The sequence below is a fragment of the Diabrotica virgifera genome, chromosome 9 (assembly GCF_917563875.1).
Source record: "Diabrotica virgifera virgifera chromosome 9, PGI_DIABVI_V3a".
NCBI classification, from domain to species: domain Eukaryota; kingdom Metazoa; phylum Arthropoda; class Insecta; order Coleoptera; family Chrysomelidae; genus Diabrotica; species Diabrotica virgifera.
In genome coordinates, this window is record NC_065451.1 from 134919018 (window position 1) to 134936460 (window position 17443).

General features: G+C 33.0%; 1 protein-coding gene across 1 annotated transcript; it reads right to left on the bottom strand.

Moving 5' to 3' along the window:
* Positions 1 to 7121: 7121 nt before the first annotated feature.
* LOC126891405 (uncharacterized) lies at positions 7122 to 11825 on the bottom strand. Its single transcript, XM_050660578.1, has 2 exons — positions 11677 to 11825; positions 7122 to 8303 (listed from the first exon to the last, which is right to left on the bottom strand). Exons 1-2 carry the CDS (start codon positions 11781 to 11783, stop codon positions 7385 to 7387), a joined length of 1026 nt encoding a protein of 341 aa, XP_050516535.1. The 5' UTR covers positions 11784 to 11825; the 3' UTR covers positions 7122 to 7384.
* Between the last annotated feature and the right edge of the window lie 5618 nt (positions 11826 to 17443).

Here is a 17443-nt window from a genome sequence, read left to right on the forward strand (position 1 = left end):
TTTTGTGTTCGAACAAGTAAGAAGGCGGGATAAAATTGCTATGCAACAAAATAAATTAATAACAACAAATTGATTTTAAGGCAATTAATAATTGCAATAAAGGCAATTAATAAATTTAATAATTTTAAGGCAATTTAACACAATTCAACTAATCTGAAAATGCTTCCTAAGGCAGATTAAAATAACATAAAACGTGAAAGATGAGACGTGAAACATGAAACTTGAAATAAGAAATAAATAAATTGTGAAAAAACATTTGATTTCATGTGATATGCTAATCGAAGAAACAAAAATAAAATTTGTATAGTCGACAATGGAAAGTTATGACGAGGTCGTTGCTGTCATGGCAAACCTTTATTACTTTCTAAGGGAGGCCGCAGATCAAAGAAACGTGAAGTAAAACATAAAACGTAAAACATGAAACAAAATGAATTGTGAAGGACGAAACCGTTTCATATTATATACTAATCAAAGAAACAAAATGAAAATTTGTATAGCCAACAATGGAAAGTAATGATGACGAGGTTGTTACTCTTGCGGCAACTTTTTATTACTGCCCAACATCATAATCATAGTACGTATTTGGTTGCAAACGAACTAAGTAATGATCTTCCCAAATTTAAATAATTTTATAGACTGAGTATTCAAACATCTACATTGTTTTATTGTGGGTCCTGGTTTAAAGAAAACTGATATTTTCTTATCATTACCTATTCGAGTACCTCTCCAGGTTATAATAATTGTACAACTCTTCATTCTACTTTACAACAGAAACCAATGCAATATTAAATTCTTGGTTGGAATTCATATTATGCACGTAATTAACTGTCCAAAACAATGAAACTGAAACCGAAAAATACAACACGATCTCTTTCCTGAAACAGATTTCACCAAGATAAAAATGTTTTATGTGCATGAATCACACTCGCTTCTTGTGTGTGCGGACTTCAATTTGTTTAGCTGTGTTTTATTTTCATGAAACGTGTTTTACGTTTCATGTTTTATGTGTCTTTGGTGTGGGGCCTCTCGAAGATAAAAAAGTTTCAGGCACATGAATCACACTCGTTTTATTGGTGGGCGTACTTTTAAATAGACGGAGGCCTATGACCAGTACTAGAAATTCACAATTGATAAAATCGATTCATCTCTGGAAGAGAAATAAACGTAGCAGTTTTCGTTTTTCTAAATAGAATTTTTCTAAATTCTTTTAAACTCAAAAAACCAAAAAACGAAAAATTTTTCACATCGATTTTTCTAGAACACTGCACTGCGTATTCTTCTGAGTTAAAGCAAAAGTACCTTTTAGTACAAAACTCTCCCAGAATTCAATAATCCAGTGTCAGAGATGCTTAAAAGTTAGACAGAAAAGTTATTCGATAATATATCCGTTTCCGTACCCAAACGGACCCCGATGACCGGTACTAAAAATTGACAATTGATAATTGACATTTGACAATTGACCTCTGGAAGATAAATAAGTGTACCAGTTTTCGTTTTTCCAAATAAAAGCGTTCTGCAGCTATTTTAAAGAAACTAATTACAAGACTTCGATATGCTTCTTCTAGACGAAGCATATCGAAGTAGATGTCGTCCGCCAAGCAGATGGTCTGATGACATTTGTAAAGTTGTAAACGGTTTTAGATTAGTGTTTTTTAAGCATACTCGACATGGTATGACTCAAGAAAAATGTGGTGATATGAATATGTTTGTATAACACCCTGAAATAATTTTACAGACAGATAATTTAATTTTTTTATACGAAATAACTATACAACCATCCTGCCTCTTTGAAAATAGATTTATATTAACCTTCTTGAGATATGTGCGAAATGGCATGACTTAGAAAATCGTGTAATTTTCCACGAATTTTCTTACAAATTTTTTAACTATATATAGTAAAAAAGGTGTAACTAAACATCCTGCCATTTTGCATAATGTATACTGAAATTATTTATTTTGTAACAAAATTTATTTTATGACTTAGAAAATCACGGAACCAGAGTGAAAATTTTATACAAAATTTTCCAAGAAACAAGTGCAGTTAAACATTAGGTAACGTCATGCCAATATTTTTTTTGGTCATTTTGAAATAAATATAATTAATTTATTAAGTTGGCAGGACTTAGAAAATCATGAAAATTTCATTATTTTCATTACATATTTGTATATATGTATACTCCCTAAGTACTTTTGCGACCGTCCTGCCCAAAAAATTTTCTTCATAAAATAGATAGTATCCTGTTATTCTATGGATATGGCAGGACTTAAAAATTCATCGCAACTCCCAATTTTTTTATTCATGGAAAATCTAATTTTCACAGAAAAATGTCACAGGAAACCCGTGGATTTTTTCACAAATTGTAAGTACCTTCTCTAACCTTCAAGTATTGCAAAGGGCAGGACTTAGAAAATCGTGGTTGAACTTCCGTTAATATCTCCCGGTTTATTAGGTACAAATTTTACATAACTGATTTAATATTTTATTTTTACGATATTTACATTTGATATATTTATTGACAATTTATAATATTTGGGTGAGAAAAAGTCGTCTTGGTAACATACTAGTAAAATTTCATATTTGGCGGGGACAGTACTTCTTGAAAACAAATGTCTGTGACAAGAAGCCAAAGCAAAGACAACAAAAAACAAAAAGAACATTCAGACCAAGAAGATATTTTAGACACGACAATCATGGCATCAGAACAGCAAGAAGTATCAGGAATAGATAAAATATTACAACTGATGCAACTCCAGTCACAAAAACTGGATGACAATCAAAGAGAAACAAAACAAGCAATGGATGAAGCAAAAAGGACAATGGATAAAAATCAGGAAGAAACATCAAAGAAAATGGATGAAACACAACAAAAAATGGATGAAACACAACAAAAATTGGATCAAAAAATGGATGAAACACAACAAAAAATGAAACAAGCAATAGAAGAGAACAACAAGAAAATGGAGGAACGCATAGAAAAGTATGAAAAGGAAGTAAAAGGATGTTTAACAACAATGAAAAACGAGATGAAAGAACAAGAAATGAAAATTCAAAATAAAATAAAGGAGATAACGAATTGCCAGAAAAAAGAAATGGAAAGTTTGGAAAACAAGTTGCAAAACGCTATTCAAGCAGACATAGAAGAAGTGGAAAGAAATATTGCGGAAATCAATACTCAACAAAATGTCGGAGAAAGAAGAGAAATGGTTATACATAGCACAGATGACGTGAAGATAAGGTTTGGCGGGGACGTAAGAAGATTACACCCAGTACCGTTCATAAATAGCCTGAAAAAGAAAATACAGCACATCGGAAATTTCGAAACAGCAAAAGAAACTATCAGAAACCATCTAAAATATGAAGCAAGCCTATGGTTCGATTGCAAAGAAGAAGAATTTGACAGTTGGCAACAATTTGAACAAAAATTTTTGAATTATTTTTGGGGAAAAGTCCAACAATTGGAAATTAACAAGGAATTGCAAAATGGGAAATACAATGATAGGATGGGTATATCAGAAAGGACATATGCATTACAAATTTACTATAACGCAAAACATTTACAATATAATTACTCATCGGAACAATTAGTCGAACTGATTGCAAGACATTTCGAAGAAACGCTGGAAGACCATATCACATTGCAAAACTACAAAGACATAGATAGCTTATGCCAATTCCTACAAATAAGAGAATCACGTTTAAGAGAAAGAAAATCAAGAAGGTCGCGAGAAGATTACAGGCCCCGAGAAACACAGGATTACAGAGATAGAAATCAAAATAGGAGGGACTATACAAGACGAGATTTTAATCCCAGAAGGGAAAACGAAAATAGAGACAACGGAAGAGGAAATTATGAACAAAGAAATAGGCAATGGAATGAGGACAGATATCGAGAATACCAGAATAGAAACACCACACTCGCAAATCAAGAAAACAGAAATAATGGTAGACAAAATGAACAGGGATATCGAGAAAACCGAAACAGATCCGACAGACCAAGAGAAAATAGAAGAGAAGTAAATAATACCCAGACAGATGAATATGACGGAGAGAGACATTATGACGAAAATATAAACAACGATGAGCAACCGGCGTCTTTTCACGACGGCGCTCACTAAAAACCAAAAATCAAACAGGAATCTTTTGTAACCCCAAGGAGTTTATTAAATTGGCAAGAAACAACGAAAAGAAAAATGGAGTTAATTTAAAATTTGTGGATGGATTTATCAACGAGAAACCAATTAAAATTATGATAGACACTGGATCTGAAATAACATTGGTCAACAGAAAACTAATAGAAGAAGTTAACTTAACAAATTTAATTTACAAAATACCTAGGGTAAATTTAGTGGGCGCAAACAAACGGACATTGGCAACTATAAATGAAGGCATACGAGTAATGGTACGACTGGGTAAGAAGATGTATGCACTACAATGTGTAATAATGCCAAACATGTCACATGACATGATAGTAGGAGTTGACGAATTGGCAGAAAAACATGTAGTGATAGATTTTAAAAATAATACGATGAATCTAACAGAAGAAAAAGAAGAAGAACAGGACAAGGAACAGGAGAAACAAAATACGGACGAATCAGGTAAAGAACAAACAGTGGAAATGAATTTGGCAACGAAGCAAGGACAAAGAAGAAAAGGGAGAAAAAGTCAGAAAAAGACAAAAGAAAATGAAACCTGTGGCTCCTCAAAAGAAGAGTTGAGCCCAGAAGAAGAAAAATTGAGAGTATCAAAAGCAAAAGAAAACTGGGATTCCTCAAAAGAAGAGATGAGCTCAGGAGAAGAAGAAATAAAGCTAACAAATGAAAGCGAAAACGATATGATCGAAACAGTGGCATTTGAAGAGGAGGCATATGAAAACGAGGATGCAGAATACACGGTAAAAGTATGTGAAAAATCTGAGGAAAAAGACAGAAGATTGATATGGGAAAAAGGGAAAGACAACATAATAGCCGACACTCTAACACAGGATGAGGACACTGAAAATAAGGAAACAATTACTCTACAGGTGGGACTAATTAGAGTAATACAAGAAGAAGGGGTATAAGACGTAGATTAAAGTAAGGAAATATACAGGGAGTTGGTTTTGCCTCGAGAAAATTTATTTAAAAATGCAGATAAATTTTATCGAATACAAGGCGGGAATTTGTTATATTTCTATTTGATCTGAAAATTAAATTTTGATAATTATAAGCAGAATTCAATTTAATATAAAATATTTTCAATTTTCTCAACCACGGGCATATAAATTTAGAACAACCTGTATACAACAAATTGTCATATGTAATTTTAAGAAGTGATTAGAAGAAGCTTACGAAACTCGGACAATGCGACTAGAATAAACAAAGTGAATGGCGCGTACCATCATCGTTGTTCGCGGAAGGTTCGATCATTAGCCTATGCTAAATAAGACTCAGTTGAAATCGATAATAGGTCATTATCGTTGTTCGCGGAAGGTTCGATCATTAGCCTATGCTAAATAAGACTCAGTTGAAGTAGATAATAGGTCATTAAATTGTGTAAATAGTAGAAAGTAATTTTAGAATGGGAATTAACTATTTTTTTTTTAAATCCATTAAGCATATTTAGAAAGATTAAAAATTGGTTTTGAGGAATACTGCGAATGAGAGTTGGTGGTGGAAGGTTGATTTGTGAATCTGGAAGGGATATTTAGAAAGTAGGGGAATGAATGACAAATAGAGATCAGAATGTTTTGAGCTGTCGAGAAGTGAAGTCCAGTAGTAGACGGTAGTGTACGGAGAGTGAGAAAGCCGGTGTAGTTCCGTGAGTGTGGAGTATCTATCGTGGAACGAGAGGTAGGCCAGGTTGAGAGTAAAAGAACCTCCTTGAGCCAAGAGTGTCCCGGTAGCTGATTGCAGTTTTGAAAAAGGTAGAAACACGGCATCACGACAGAAGCAGGAACGGGAGCTATACGAGCTAGTTTTCAAAGGAGAACATTACTGGAAGCCAGGACGAGGTTTTGATCGCAGCCAAGGATCGCAGGAAACGGGTCTTGTGTGAAGACATTCTCAGTTCACCAGAAAAAGGTCAGTCTCATTTGTTTGGACATGAATGTATGGGTTTTTCGTATTAAATACCACATTTAAAATTGAAGAACATAATCAATAATATCAGAAAAGCTTCATCAAACTTAAATAGAATTGTTGCTAATAAATCCTAATAGTTAAATGTTGATAAAAACTTTCAATTGGAAACCAAAAGGAAATAAGATTCCCATGTGTAAATGTTATGTTTAAGAATAATAAGATATAGCAAATATTAAGCAGTGATTGCCATTTAAATAAAATAAACAATATTTTGATTATAATTGTAACCCATATGTGTGTATTATTTTACTCTTTTATTTCCTATCCCGATTAGGAACCATTGAGAAATACTTAGAAGCCACGTAAGTAAGTAATTAATTTTATAAGAAGCCCTGAGATTGAAAACATATTGATATGTGATCTGGTAAATTAATTAGATTATTATAAATGCATTGATTAAATTAAATGATATATAAGAATATTATCTCATATCAATAATCAAGATCACATCAATATATATATATTTTAAATTTGTGTTAAAATTAATTCAATTTGCTAATAAAATCTAGATTATATCTAGAGATTTCATAATCCAAAGTCAGCAAATCAGTAGCTCTACCAGATGGCCTGCAATGACCATTTTCTTTGTGCGTGGGAGAGAAAGAAAGCACATGGGAGAGAATAATTTCTCATAGAAATTGTTTTTATATGTAAATCTCTCCAAATGAACTTATTATACTTGGTGAAATAGGTAGTGTTATCATAATATTTTCATGTAAGAAAGTTTATAGCTCAACTTGATGGCTTATAATGACAAAAAATTCACTTTTATCTTATGAAACAGGGGAGAGAAAGAAAATACACACGACGGGCGTATGTTTATTTATTATGATAACAAACAAATTAAACAAATTTTGATTTCATACTTATAAGTTAGTACAAACAAAACTTAACCAATGAACAAATAAACACAAACAAAAAAAAAACAAGAAACAACTTGCAAAAACACAACAAAAATGGATTCCGTGTTTCAAATTAAAAAGAAACATTTTTTGACTTTCATAATACTTTTATGTGAATAAACAAAAAACGATAAGTACAAATAAATTGTATGCAACACCTGAGCATATATTTATTTTTCATTCACATTGATTGATTCGGGGAACACATAGGTTATTACCCTCTTCTTCAGAAGAATAGTAGGAGCAGGCAAAATTTGAATTACGTCTTTGTGAAAAACGGTGAAAATGTCATTATTTCTAATGACAAAATCAGTCTTCTCGGGGTTCGAAACGCGCAATCCCTGAACTTTCAGTTCAGAAGGTCATTCTTCTTCTTCTTCTTCTTCTTCTTCTTCTTCTTTAGATTGTACTTCCAAAATAGAACAAACATGACGATATTCTTGATTTTTGAACCTCATCTTTATCAAAACGGTATCTCCTGGTTTTACATTTTCCAAATGTGTTTCCTGTACGTTGTTTTGCTCAATGTATGGACTAGGAGACAATTCAGGCAGCAGTGGTTCACAAGAAATAAGTTCAGCTTCCTCATTAAAATAATCTTGAAGTTGTGTTCTTCTAGAAGGATATTTAATTTTTCCTAATTCATAGTGGGGGCACTCGCTGTCTTTGTGTTCAGGGTTTAAATCCACGTCTCTGCAACACTGAAAACAACTCATTGTTTTCATAGAAAGAGTTATGGGGTCACTCATGATATGCTTTTGAGTAACCTGATGCACCTTCATTGTACCAAGAAAAGGAATAGTTTTTGATCTACAAGCTTCTATTTTAGTTGCCATCGTTGTCATACTATCTGTTTCTATAACATGTATTGTTATATTTCTAAGTCTTTCCCTCAGTTTGCTTACTAGAATGTCAAAAGTACTCAGATCATTACCTTCACCCACTAACCGATCTGCGGTTCTTTTCACTGTGCCTCCTATACCGTCACAGGTCCCCTTTCCATGTCCGGTTTCATAATAATTCCAAGTGGAATATACAAGTGAAGGAAAATACGAGTCCAACATGTTTCCAAAGATGTAAAACATTAACTGATTTCTATACTGACTTGATGGGCCGTCAGATAGAAAATGTATCATTTTTAAGTTTGGCTTCTGTTCTCTTATCCATGAAAACACAGGTTCTAAATGAGCTATTATTCCTGAGGGTCCATGGTTCAGGTTTTTGGAAAATGTACAGAACGATTTTATTTTCGAAGCATCGTGTATGCTATTTTTGAAGGATCTACGAAAAAAGGTCGCCAACAATTGGTCGAGCGAAAAAATGTCGCGCACATTTGAGCGCGTATCAAAAGGTCGCCGGCGAAAAAACAGCGCCGACGAAATAAGGTCGCGTGCAATTGATCGCGCGAAAAAAGATCGCGTCAGAAAATATGTTTTCATTTGCATACTTTAACTTTCCTTCACACTTAATCCAGGCTTAGGTCAGATTTAGATGATGCAATAGAACTAAAGGATTGCTGTTAAATAATGACCCAAACAGTTAAATATTTTCTTATTAGTCATTTTAACCTATTGGTAAAAAATATTTCGTCAACCCAATATTGACTTCTAAATGACTTTAGTTTTATTTTCCACTTTAAATAATAGGAAAATAATTGGAAGTAAATAATCCTATTTGAAATTGATCATGTAAAATGTTCGACCAATTTAATGGTCGAATTAAGATAATTTTAACTGTAAATGTTGTAGGGAAAGTACCTAGAGGTATTATTTCACGACTTGGCAGTGTCGCAAAATTTACCCTTGGATATTTAAGAGTAAGTTTTAATATAAGCTTAATATATTTTACAGGGTATATACTACATATAGATAGGGTAGGTTAAGGGCTACCATCTTTATTAAAATAAAATTTCCCAAATAAAATAATGATATTGTGGTTAAAAATTATATAACAGGCACAATTCCATTAATACATTGTCACTGGTGAGTACTTATTGAAGATATCATAGTTAAAGAATACATTTATATTAATAACAGATTTGCATACTTTAACTTTCCTTCACACTTTATCCAGGCTTAGGACTGGCAGTTAGTAACGGGCGTGTTTAAAAGTTTTTTTAATTTCAATTTTTTTATTTTTTTCTAATTTTTATTTTTTTTTTTTTTGTGTTTTTTTAATTTTTATTTTTTTTTGTTTTTTTAAAATTTTTTTTTTAATTGTTTTTTAGTTTTTTATACTTGCAGTTGAAAATTTTGGGCAATTCCTCTTAAATATTCTAGATTTGGCCGGTTCCCGTATTGCAAACAAATCGTTTTTATTCGCCGCGCTGTATCTTTATAAATTTTTTTTTGAGGTTGTTGGTTTCCAGCTATGTATTGCTCCACTTTTAATCGATTTAAACTCTCTTCTTTCTTTAGCCCCGTAATAAACTTCCATAGATTTGGGTGTGCTGCATTTAATATCGAGGAGAAGCTGTTGTGCCAACCTTCGACAGCATTATTAGTACGCGGTAGATCTTCCTCTATAAATTCGAAGCAATTCCAAAGATTCCTTGGAAACATTGGCGGTCTTCTTTGTTGTCGTCGATCCAATCTGCCTATCCATACATCCTCAAAGTAGTTTATTAAAGGTGTTAGTAAATTTTCATTTTGAGTGTAAAACTCGCTGTCCAGTAGCTCTCCGAATGTTGCAACAACATCTACTTCAGGTACGAAGGCTAGGGCTGCCAATTGTCGCAGATGTAGAGCAAAATTCGCGTCTTCTGTATAAACTTGTTGCAGTCCTGTACCTTGCATGTTTCTCCACAAACATTGTGTGAAATGAAAGAAACATCCACGGATTCTGACTTCAGGAAACTCTTGTTGTAAAGCATTAATTGCTGCTTTTTCATAATCCACCATTATTGTTGTAGGACGTAAACCTGGTCGTAACGTTTTTAATTCATGGAAGAGTCGAGTGTATGTTGCCTGAGTTTTATTAGGAAGTAGAGCAAAAACAGTTGGAATAACGTTGCTATACTGTACGCCATGTATTGTATACAGCTGACCAAACAATAGAGGAGTACATGTGAATGTTCCATCGGCATACCAGTGTTCACAGCTCGCCATCAAAGTTAAATTTCTTTCAGTGGAAAATATTAAAATTCTCTGTTCGTTTGGACCACTGTCAAATAAAAGAAACGGTTCGCCGTTATTGTTTCTGGTGTATTCTTCCGGAATAATAAGCTCTGTTAAGCTTCTTGGATTTGCCGGAATAGCTTCCACTCTTTGGCGTGTGTTCTGAATAGTTCGCTTTAGGGATGAAATAGAAGGTAGCTGCCCAGTTGCACCCACAGACACTTCTTGTGAAACGGTAGCTATGATTCCTTGTGTTGTTAGTTCAACTTGATGAGCCAGTTCTTTCATTCTGTTACAAGCCTTTTTTGCTTCTAATATTGACGCATCGGCAACGTGGTTGTGACTTGTACTTTTCACTACTTCATCTCCCACTGTGTGAACTCTCCCGGTACATTTATGCTTATTGTACTGAGCGCACTTCCAAATTGTCTTTTGATCAATCGTTTTTTCCTTTCTATGGATATATCCATTATACACCAACATATTGGCACCTTTTTGACTCTTTACGTAAGTTAAGACCATCTTGACAAATCGACAAGCTAATGAATAATGAGATATACGATATTTTTCCCATCTTCTTATACATCCAAAATACATTAAAAAGTAATAAAAGTACGTTTCACGAATATGGAATAATAATTACCACATTAGTGAATAACGCACAATTAGACAAAGAACTTTTGTACAATATTTATTTTAGCATTTCCAATAATGTCTTATCGTAATGACTTCATGGAATTCCTAATAAATACCTACACAATAAGGTGCCCTTATCTAAACTACTTATTCTTCACTAATCTGCATAACGACTTTCTACTAAGAACCAATTATGCTAATTACCGGTCTCTGAAAATACCAAAAATAGGTAAACTGGTACCTGGTATTCGTTTGTATGTAATATATACTGTAAATAGAACTATTATTACTGTACATTTTTAACGATATCCGATTAGGAAGAGCAAACACTTTTAAACACGCCAGTTTTTTGCTGACAGTCCTAAGCCTGTAAAAAGTGTGAAGGAAAGTACCTTTCTGAATTTAGATCCATATATTAAAATTATTCACGTAGAACAAAAAAAATACTTTCTTCATGTTAAAAATTGTTCAATTTTCAAGTATATTCACTTGAATAACCTGAAAATACCATATGAAATAATTTCCCATTCTCCTATATTTCCCATCTTCCTACACATCCAAAATACATTAAAAAGTATTTAGATATACGTTATTTTTCCCATCTTCTTATACATCCAAAATACATTAAAAAGTAATTAGATGGAATTCCAAGACTAATCGGCTCATAATGCATAAAGTTAAAGTATGCAAATAGAATTTCTTTAGAACCTTTTTGAAAACCAATTGAATGGTTTTAATAATGTAAAACATGACGCGATCTTTTTTCGCGCGATCAATTGCACGCGACCTTATTTCGTCGGCGCTGTTTTTTCGCCGGCGACCTTTTGATACGCGCTCAAATGTGCGCGACATTTTTTCGCTCGACCAATTGTTGGCGACCTTTTTTCGCGACACCATTTTTGAATGAAACTGAGACAGTGTGCAGAGAAACTTGCTCGCGGCTCCCGCCAAAGTGGAAGCTTTGTACTTCTGTTGCATATTTCAAAGAATAATTCTCACTGAAATCCATATGAACCAAGATTTCATCTGGATGCAAATGTACCTTCAAGTACTTTAACGTAGCATACTGATTTCTGATGATACCTTGATGAACAAGTTTGTAAGCACTTATTTTCTTCCTTAATTTCATTGTGTGCTTAGTTTTCTTTTGTTGTCCATTTCTGTCCTTGTATGTTACTTCTTGTATTGTCCATGTTTCATAATACACATCCATTGAGCCGTTGAATGTATTGTAATGAGGAACATTGTTTTTGGATTCATTGCACTTTCGCAGTAAACACTCTGTTCTTGCATCCGGACATGATAGCTCTGTTGAAAATTCCTTAGCACATTTGCTATTAAAGATCTTGTTCCGATAGAGGGTTGCTACTACAAAATCTGTATTTACACAGATCGTACATTGGCATGTATCTCTAAGTTCTGGACTTTGGTAGGTCACCCAGAAGGGCCGCAGCCGACAAAATAATGCATAACTGATTTTGTATAAATTTTGAGCATTGAACTTTTTATGTAGATTTGTTAATGTATCATTAAGATACCTTTTCTGCCTTTTCTCTTTTTTTACAGTTTTTGTATCTCTTTTCCCGGGTGCCAATCGACTGTTTTCATCTTCTTCAAGGAAACAGCGAACTTTGTGTTTGACTTTATAGCTTAGAGCTCTTTGTTTATTTCTTTTTAGACGATTATTTACCCTTGTATATCTTGTCGAGTGACTGGGAAGTAAAGAAGAGATATCCTTGATAGCATTACATTTTTTCAGGATGGTTCTATCACCAAGAATAGAGGATACGTACATGAATTTCTTCTGCCGTTCTTGAATGTGTTCGAAATTATGTTTAAACTGAGCCTGCAAAGCTTCGCCAAATAATAGTTTTCTACCAATCACTTTTTTATTTTGACTAGTCATTAGTTTTTTCACCGTAATCCTTGGAGTGTCTTCGTGGCCATTTTTTTCCCCAGCTCTTTCCGCTCTCTTCCGATACATATCCCTTTGTCGTTTTAGGATTGCATTTTCTTTCAGTAGTTTTTTGTTCCTTTGAATTATTTTACTTCTGTCGCGTCTGATTCTCTTCTTTGCTGATTTTATTTGAACAGATTCTTCATTGGTTTCTTGGTTTTCTTCATCACCAGAATCAGGAGGAGTTACAATATTGGTTTATGTTTGAGCATTCTTTCGTTTTTTTGTGTTTTGTTTTCTTTCTCTCCACACCCGTTTTGCTTGTCTGTGTTCTCTAGGGTTCATATCTGCCACCAATTTGACCAGTTTTTTCTTCTTTTTGTTTTCATATTTTATCTTCTCCTTTTCTTGTTGAATTCGACTTTGCACTGGATCTGACTTTATTCGTCTGTAGCGTTCTCGTTCTCTAGCCCTTTTTCTTTCCAGCAACTCTTCTTTAGTGAGTTTTTTCACACGTGCCATTAGGACAATATATAATGATTTATTTAATTAAGCAAATATTTATGAAGTTTTCTTCCGGATATACTCCAACAGGATTATTGAGCCTGCAAAAAAAATAAAAGATAATACTTACTTGATATATATATATGAAGCGTAGGTAAGTATTAATAACATTATTTTAGAAAATGTTCTTTCCCCGGTCATTGTATTTCTCTCCCCTGCCCCTTAAAACACAACAACCCACCTAATGCGACTCAGAGTTCTAAAGAGTCGTCGGCGTTAATACAGAGAAGATTCGACTAAGTAGTTAAATGAAATATCATGCACAGACAAGCACAACTGCAAAGGAAAGCATGCAACTTAAAAATGTTTTATAAAATGTTCTTTCCCCGGTCATTTTATTTCTCTCCCCTGCCTCTTAAACGACAGGGGAAAGAAAAGCCGGGGAGAGAAAAAAGTTAGGTTATTTTAATTTTACTCAAAGCACATGGAAAAAGAAGAATAGAAATCGAGTTAACTCTGAACTATTACACTAAATGAATCAGAATATTTTTAAAAATTGTAGATAAAGGTGTAACTTACCAGTTTTTATTGTGGCCGGGGAAAGAAAGCAACGAAAACTAAGATTGTATTTTTATTTAAACTTGTTGACACTAAACAAAACAAACTCACTCTATGCACATCACGAGTCAACTGGTGGATTCAAAACAGAATGGAGTCTATGATCAGTTGTTTTGATTTGTACTGGAAACCATATTAATTACTTGGGCGGGAGATTTGAAATGGGACAGGGGAAAGAAACAAAAATTGTGGACAGAAGGTTTTATCGGTAATACTCTCTTGGTGCATTTTATGTTTTGTCTTCAATGTGATGGGATGCTTGTTGAGGTGTATCATAATCGATTTATGAAAAAAGTAAGTACAAATATATGCAATAGACTCAGGAAAAATAAAGTTGAAGTTAGGAAGTCACAGTTGGGACAAGGCAGGGGAGAGAAAATCGGTGTGTTTGAGAAACAATTTACATGGTGTATGTAATGTTGCGGTTTTAACTGATGTATTTTTATTGACCTATATAAGTGGTATTACACTGTAGGTGTAAGAAAAAGTACCACTTACAACCCTACTGGGACATATCTAGGGAGGACATAGAATTACCACTTTTTCGTAGAATGACCCATATGAAGAAGAAGTAGCCATTATAAATAGCATTTTAACGTGTGCAGATTGGGGATATCCTCTAAGTGCAATGGATTTGAGAATGTTCGTCAAAAGTTTTTGGCCTTAAATCAGCAGGATCGAGGAAGATTTTCAAAATAATTGAAAATGACATATCCACTGTTCCCTTCAAGGAAGTAGTTGCCTTACTACCAGATCCGACACTTGAGACGATTTCTGATAGGATACAAAAATATAATTTTCGCGGAGAACTTAATATAAAAGAATGTTAAATCAAATTTTCTTTTTTTATAAATTGTTCTGAATTACATTTTTAGTTGTTAAAATATTTTTTTTTGTATAAATAAAGAATACAACAATTTTTGTACAATAAAAATAGTGTGATCATTCTCACCCCGCATGATCAATCTCACCCATTTGTAAAAATTCGAAAAACTGTCTGACCGAATTAGTCATGGTTAACATTTAATCATATTCTATTTAAAAGCACTACTGTTGCATGCTATAAAATCATCATGATCAATCTCACCCCAGTCACGGGTCTAAGATTGATCACCCTTTTTGTATGAGATAAGTGGATTTTCTTAATAATTAAAACAAAACTAGTATTAAATCACTACTCTTTAGATATTAATATAACACGTGAAGTGTTTAAATATAGAACAGTCACAAAAACGTTTAAAATATAAATCAAATAAAGTTAAAATTGATCAATCTCACCCCATTTCACGGTACATTACAGATGATATTTAACGTAGGACACGTTAAGGTTCGTTCACTTGTACCTCATTTTCATGAATTTAAAAATTTGGTTGTTAATGCTGATTGTGATATGTGATTGTGTGGGCGTCACTGAGACATGGTTACACGATGGAATTAATGATATAATGTTAAGTATTGATGGCTATTCTTTTGCTCGACAAGACAGACCAGCAAGAGCTGGTGGGGTGGGGATATATATTAAGAATAACTATAAATTCGAAATTATTTTATCAGAATATAATGAGATGTTTGAATACATATGGATAACGGTTTATATTAGGAAAGTTTTGTATGCAATTGGTACCATATACAGGAAACCTAAAACTAATTGTTCGTTATTTTTAGAACACTGCGAGGACATGTTTTCTTCAATTTTTTCAAATTATGATAATATTATATATGTTGGTGATTTTAACATTAATTTTCTTGACCTAGAAGATAATCATACTGTGAAATTTTATGATATTTTGGATAATTTTGATTTAAAGCAACTCATTAAAGAACCAACAAGAGGCATCTCCTTATTAGATCTTATTATCACAAATATTGATATTAAAAAATGTAATGAATATGTCGATATAGACATGATTGCGGATCATGCGGCAGTTTTTGTAAATTTAATGTCGAAGGTACCGAATCTCGTATTAAAAAAAGGGTTAACTATCGAGATATTAAAAATATTAATTATAATAATTTTTTGAATGATCTTCAGTAATACCGTGGCATACTATATTTCGAACAGATGATATTGATGTTAAAGTATCGCATTTACAAACTTATATTCTGTCAGTTCTTGATGTACATGCGCCTTTAAAGTCAATTTTAGTCAGTAATGTAAAGCCAGACTTTCCGTGGATTACTTGTAATATTAAACATTTGCAAAAGTTACGTGACAATGCATTAAATAGATTTAGAAGAACACAATTACCGGAACATTGGTTGTACTACAAACAATTTCGAAATTATACAACTACTGCTATTAAAGCGGAAAAAGGGCTTACCTTAATATGAAATTTCAGAATTCGAACTCAAAGGAAAAATGGGCCGAATTAAAAAAACTTAATATATCCAAATAGAAAAAAAAATGAATTACCTAGGCATTTAAAATCAGTAGAGGATATAAATAATTTTTTTATTAATAATATAAATATAATGCCAGGTAGTAAAGAATTACTTAACTATTATGCTCATAATGTAAAAGAGGGTATTAATGACAACTTCAGTTTTTCGTATGTTTCTGAAGAGCTTATTAAGGACATCATTTTTTCGTTAAAATCTAAAGCTTTTCGCAATGACCACTTAAATATTACAATTGTTCGGTTGTGCTGTCCTGTGATTATTCCTATTCTAACTCACATAGTAAATGTTTGCATTGAAAAAAGTTACTTTCCTTTAGACTGGAAATTTGCAAAAGTTATACCTTTGCCGAAGATCACCTCACCTAAAGAGTACAATGATCTTAGATCAATTAGTATTTTACTTACATTTTCAAAAATTTTTGAACGAGTTATGGAAAGTCAGATTAGAGATTTTTTAAGCACTAATAAAATTTTGCCAGAAAACCAATCGGGTTTTAGACGTAATCATGGGTGTGCAACTGCACTTGTTGATGTTGTTGGTTACTCTTCTTGTTCTTTTAGACTTTACTAAAGCCTTTGACTTAATTAATCATGATATATTATTAGCAATATTACAGTTTTATAAATTTAGTGTCAGTTCCAGGAATCTTCTTGCCTCTTACTTACATAAGCGTAAACAAATTGTTCAGATTGATGAAATGACTTCCTCGTCTAGTGAAATAAAGTCAGGTGTACCTCAGGGAAGTATTTTGGGTCCATTATTATTTAGTTTGTATATATCAACATTTCCTAAATGTCTTAACTATTGCAACTATCACTTATACGCGGATGATACGCAAATGTATTTGTCATTTGAACATTCTAATGTATTAGAAGCTGTTGAACGCCTAAAAACTGATTTGTTCAATATTTACAAAACGGCTACTGACCATGCACTTAAAATAACCCATCAAAATCTGTAGCATCATTGTTCTGCAATGAAAATATACGTGAACCCATTTTGGCTAACGTTTCACTTGAAATCAATGGTACAAATATTAAATTCTAAAAACTTAGGCCTTTTATTGAATTCGAGACTAAGGTTTAAAGAACATATATCTCTTAAATTGAAGGCAGCTTATGCAACTTTAAAAATGATTTATGCACAAAGACATTGTTTATCACAGGACCTCAAAAAGCTTTTATGCGATTCATTAGTTTTATCACACTTAAATCACTGCGACGTTGTATATGGACCGTGTTTGGACAGTA

Excerpts from the sequence above, each read along its gene's own strand:
- LOC126891405 (XM_050660578.1), bottom strand. The coding sequence starts at position 11,783 with ATGGATTTCAGTGAGAATTATTCTTTGAAATATGCAACAGAAGTACAA. Across the intron at positions 8,304-11,676 it reads CACACTGTCTCAGTTTCATT|ATCCTTCAAAAATAGCATAC; the intron begins CAAAAATGGTGT and ends CTTTTTTCGTAG.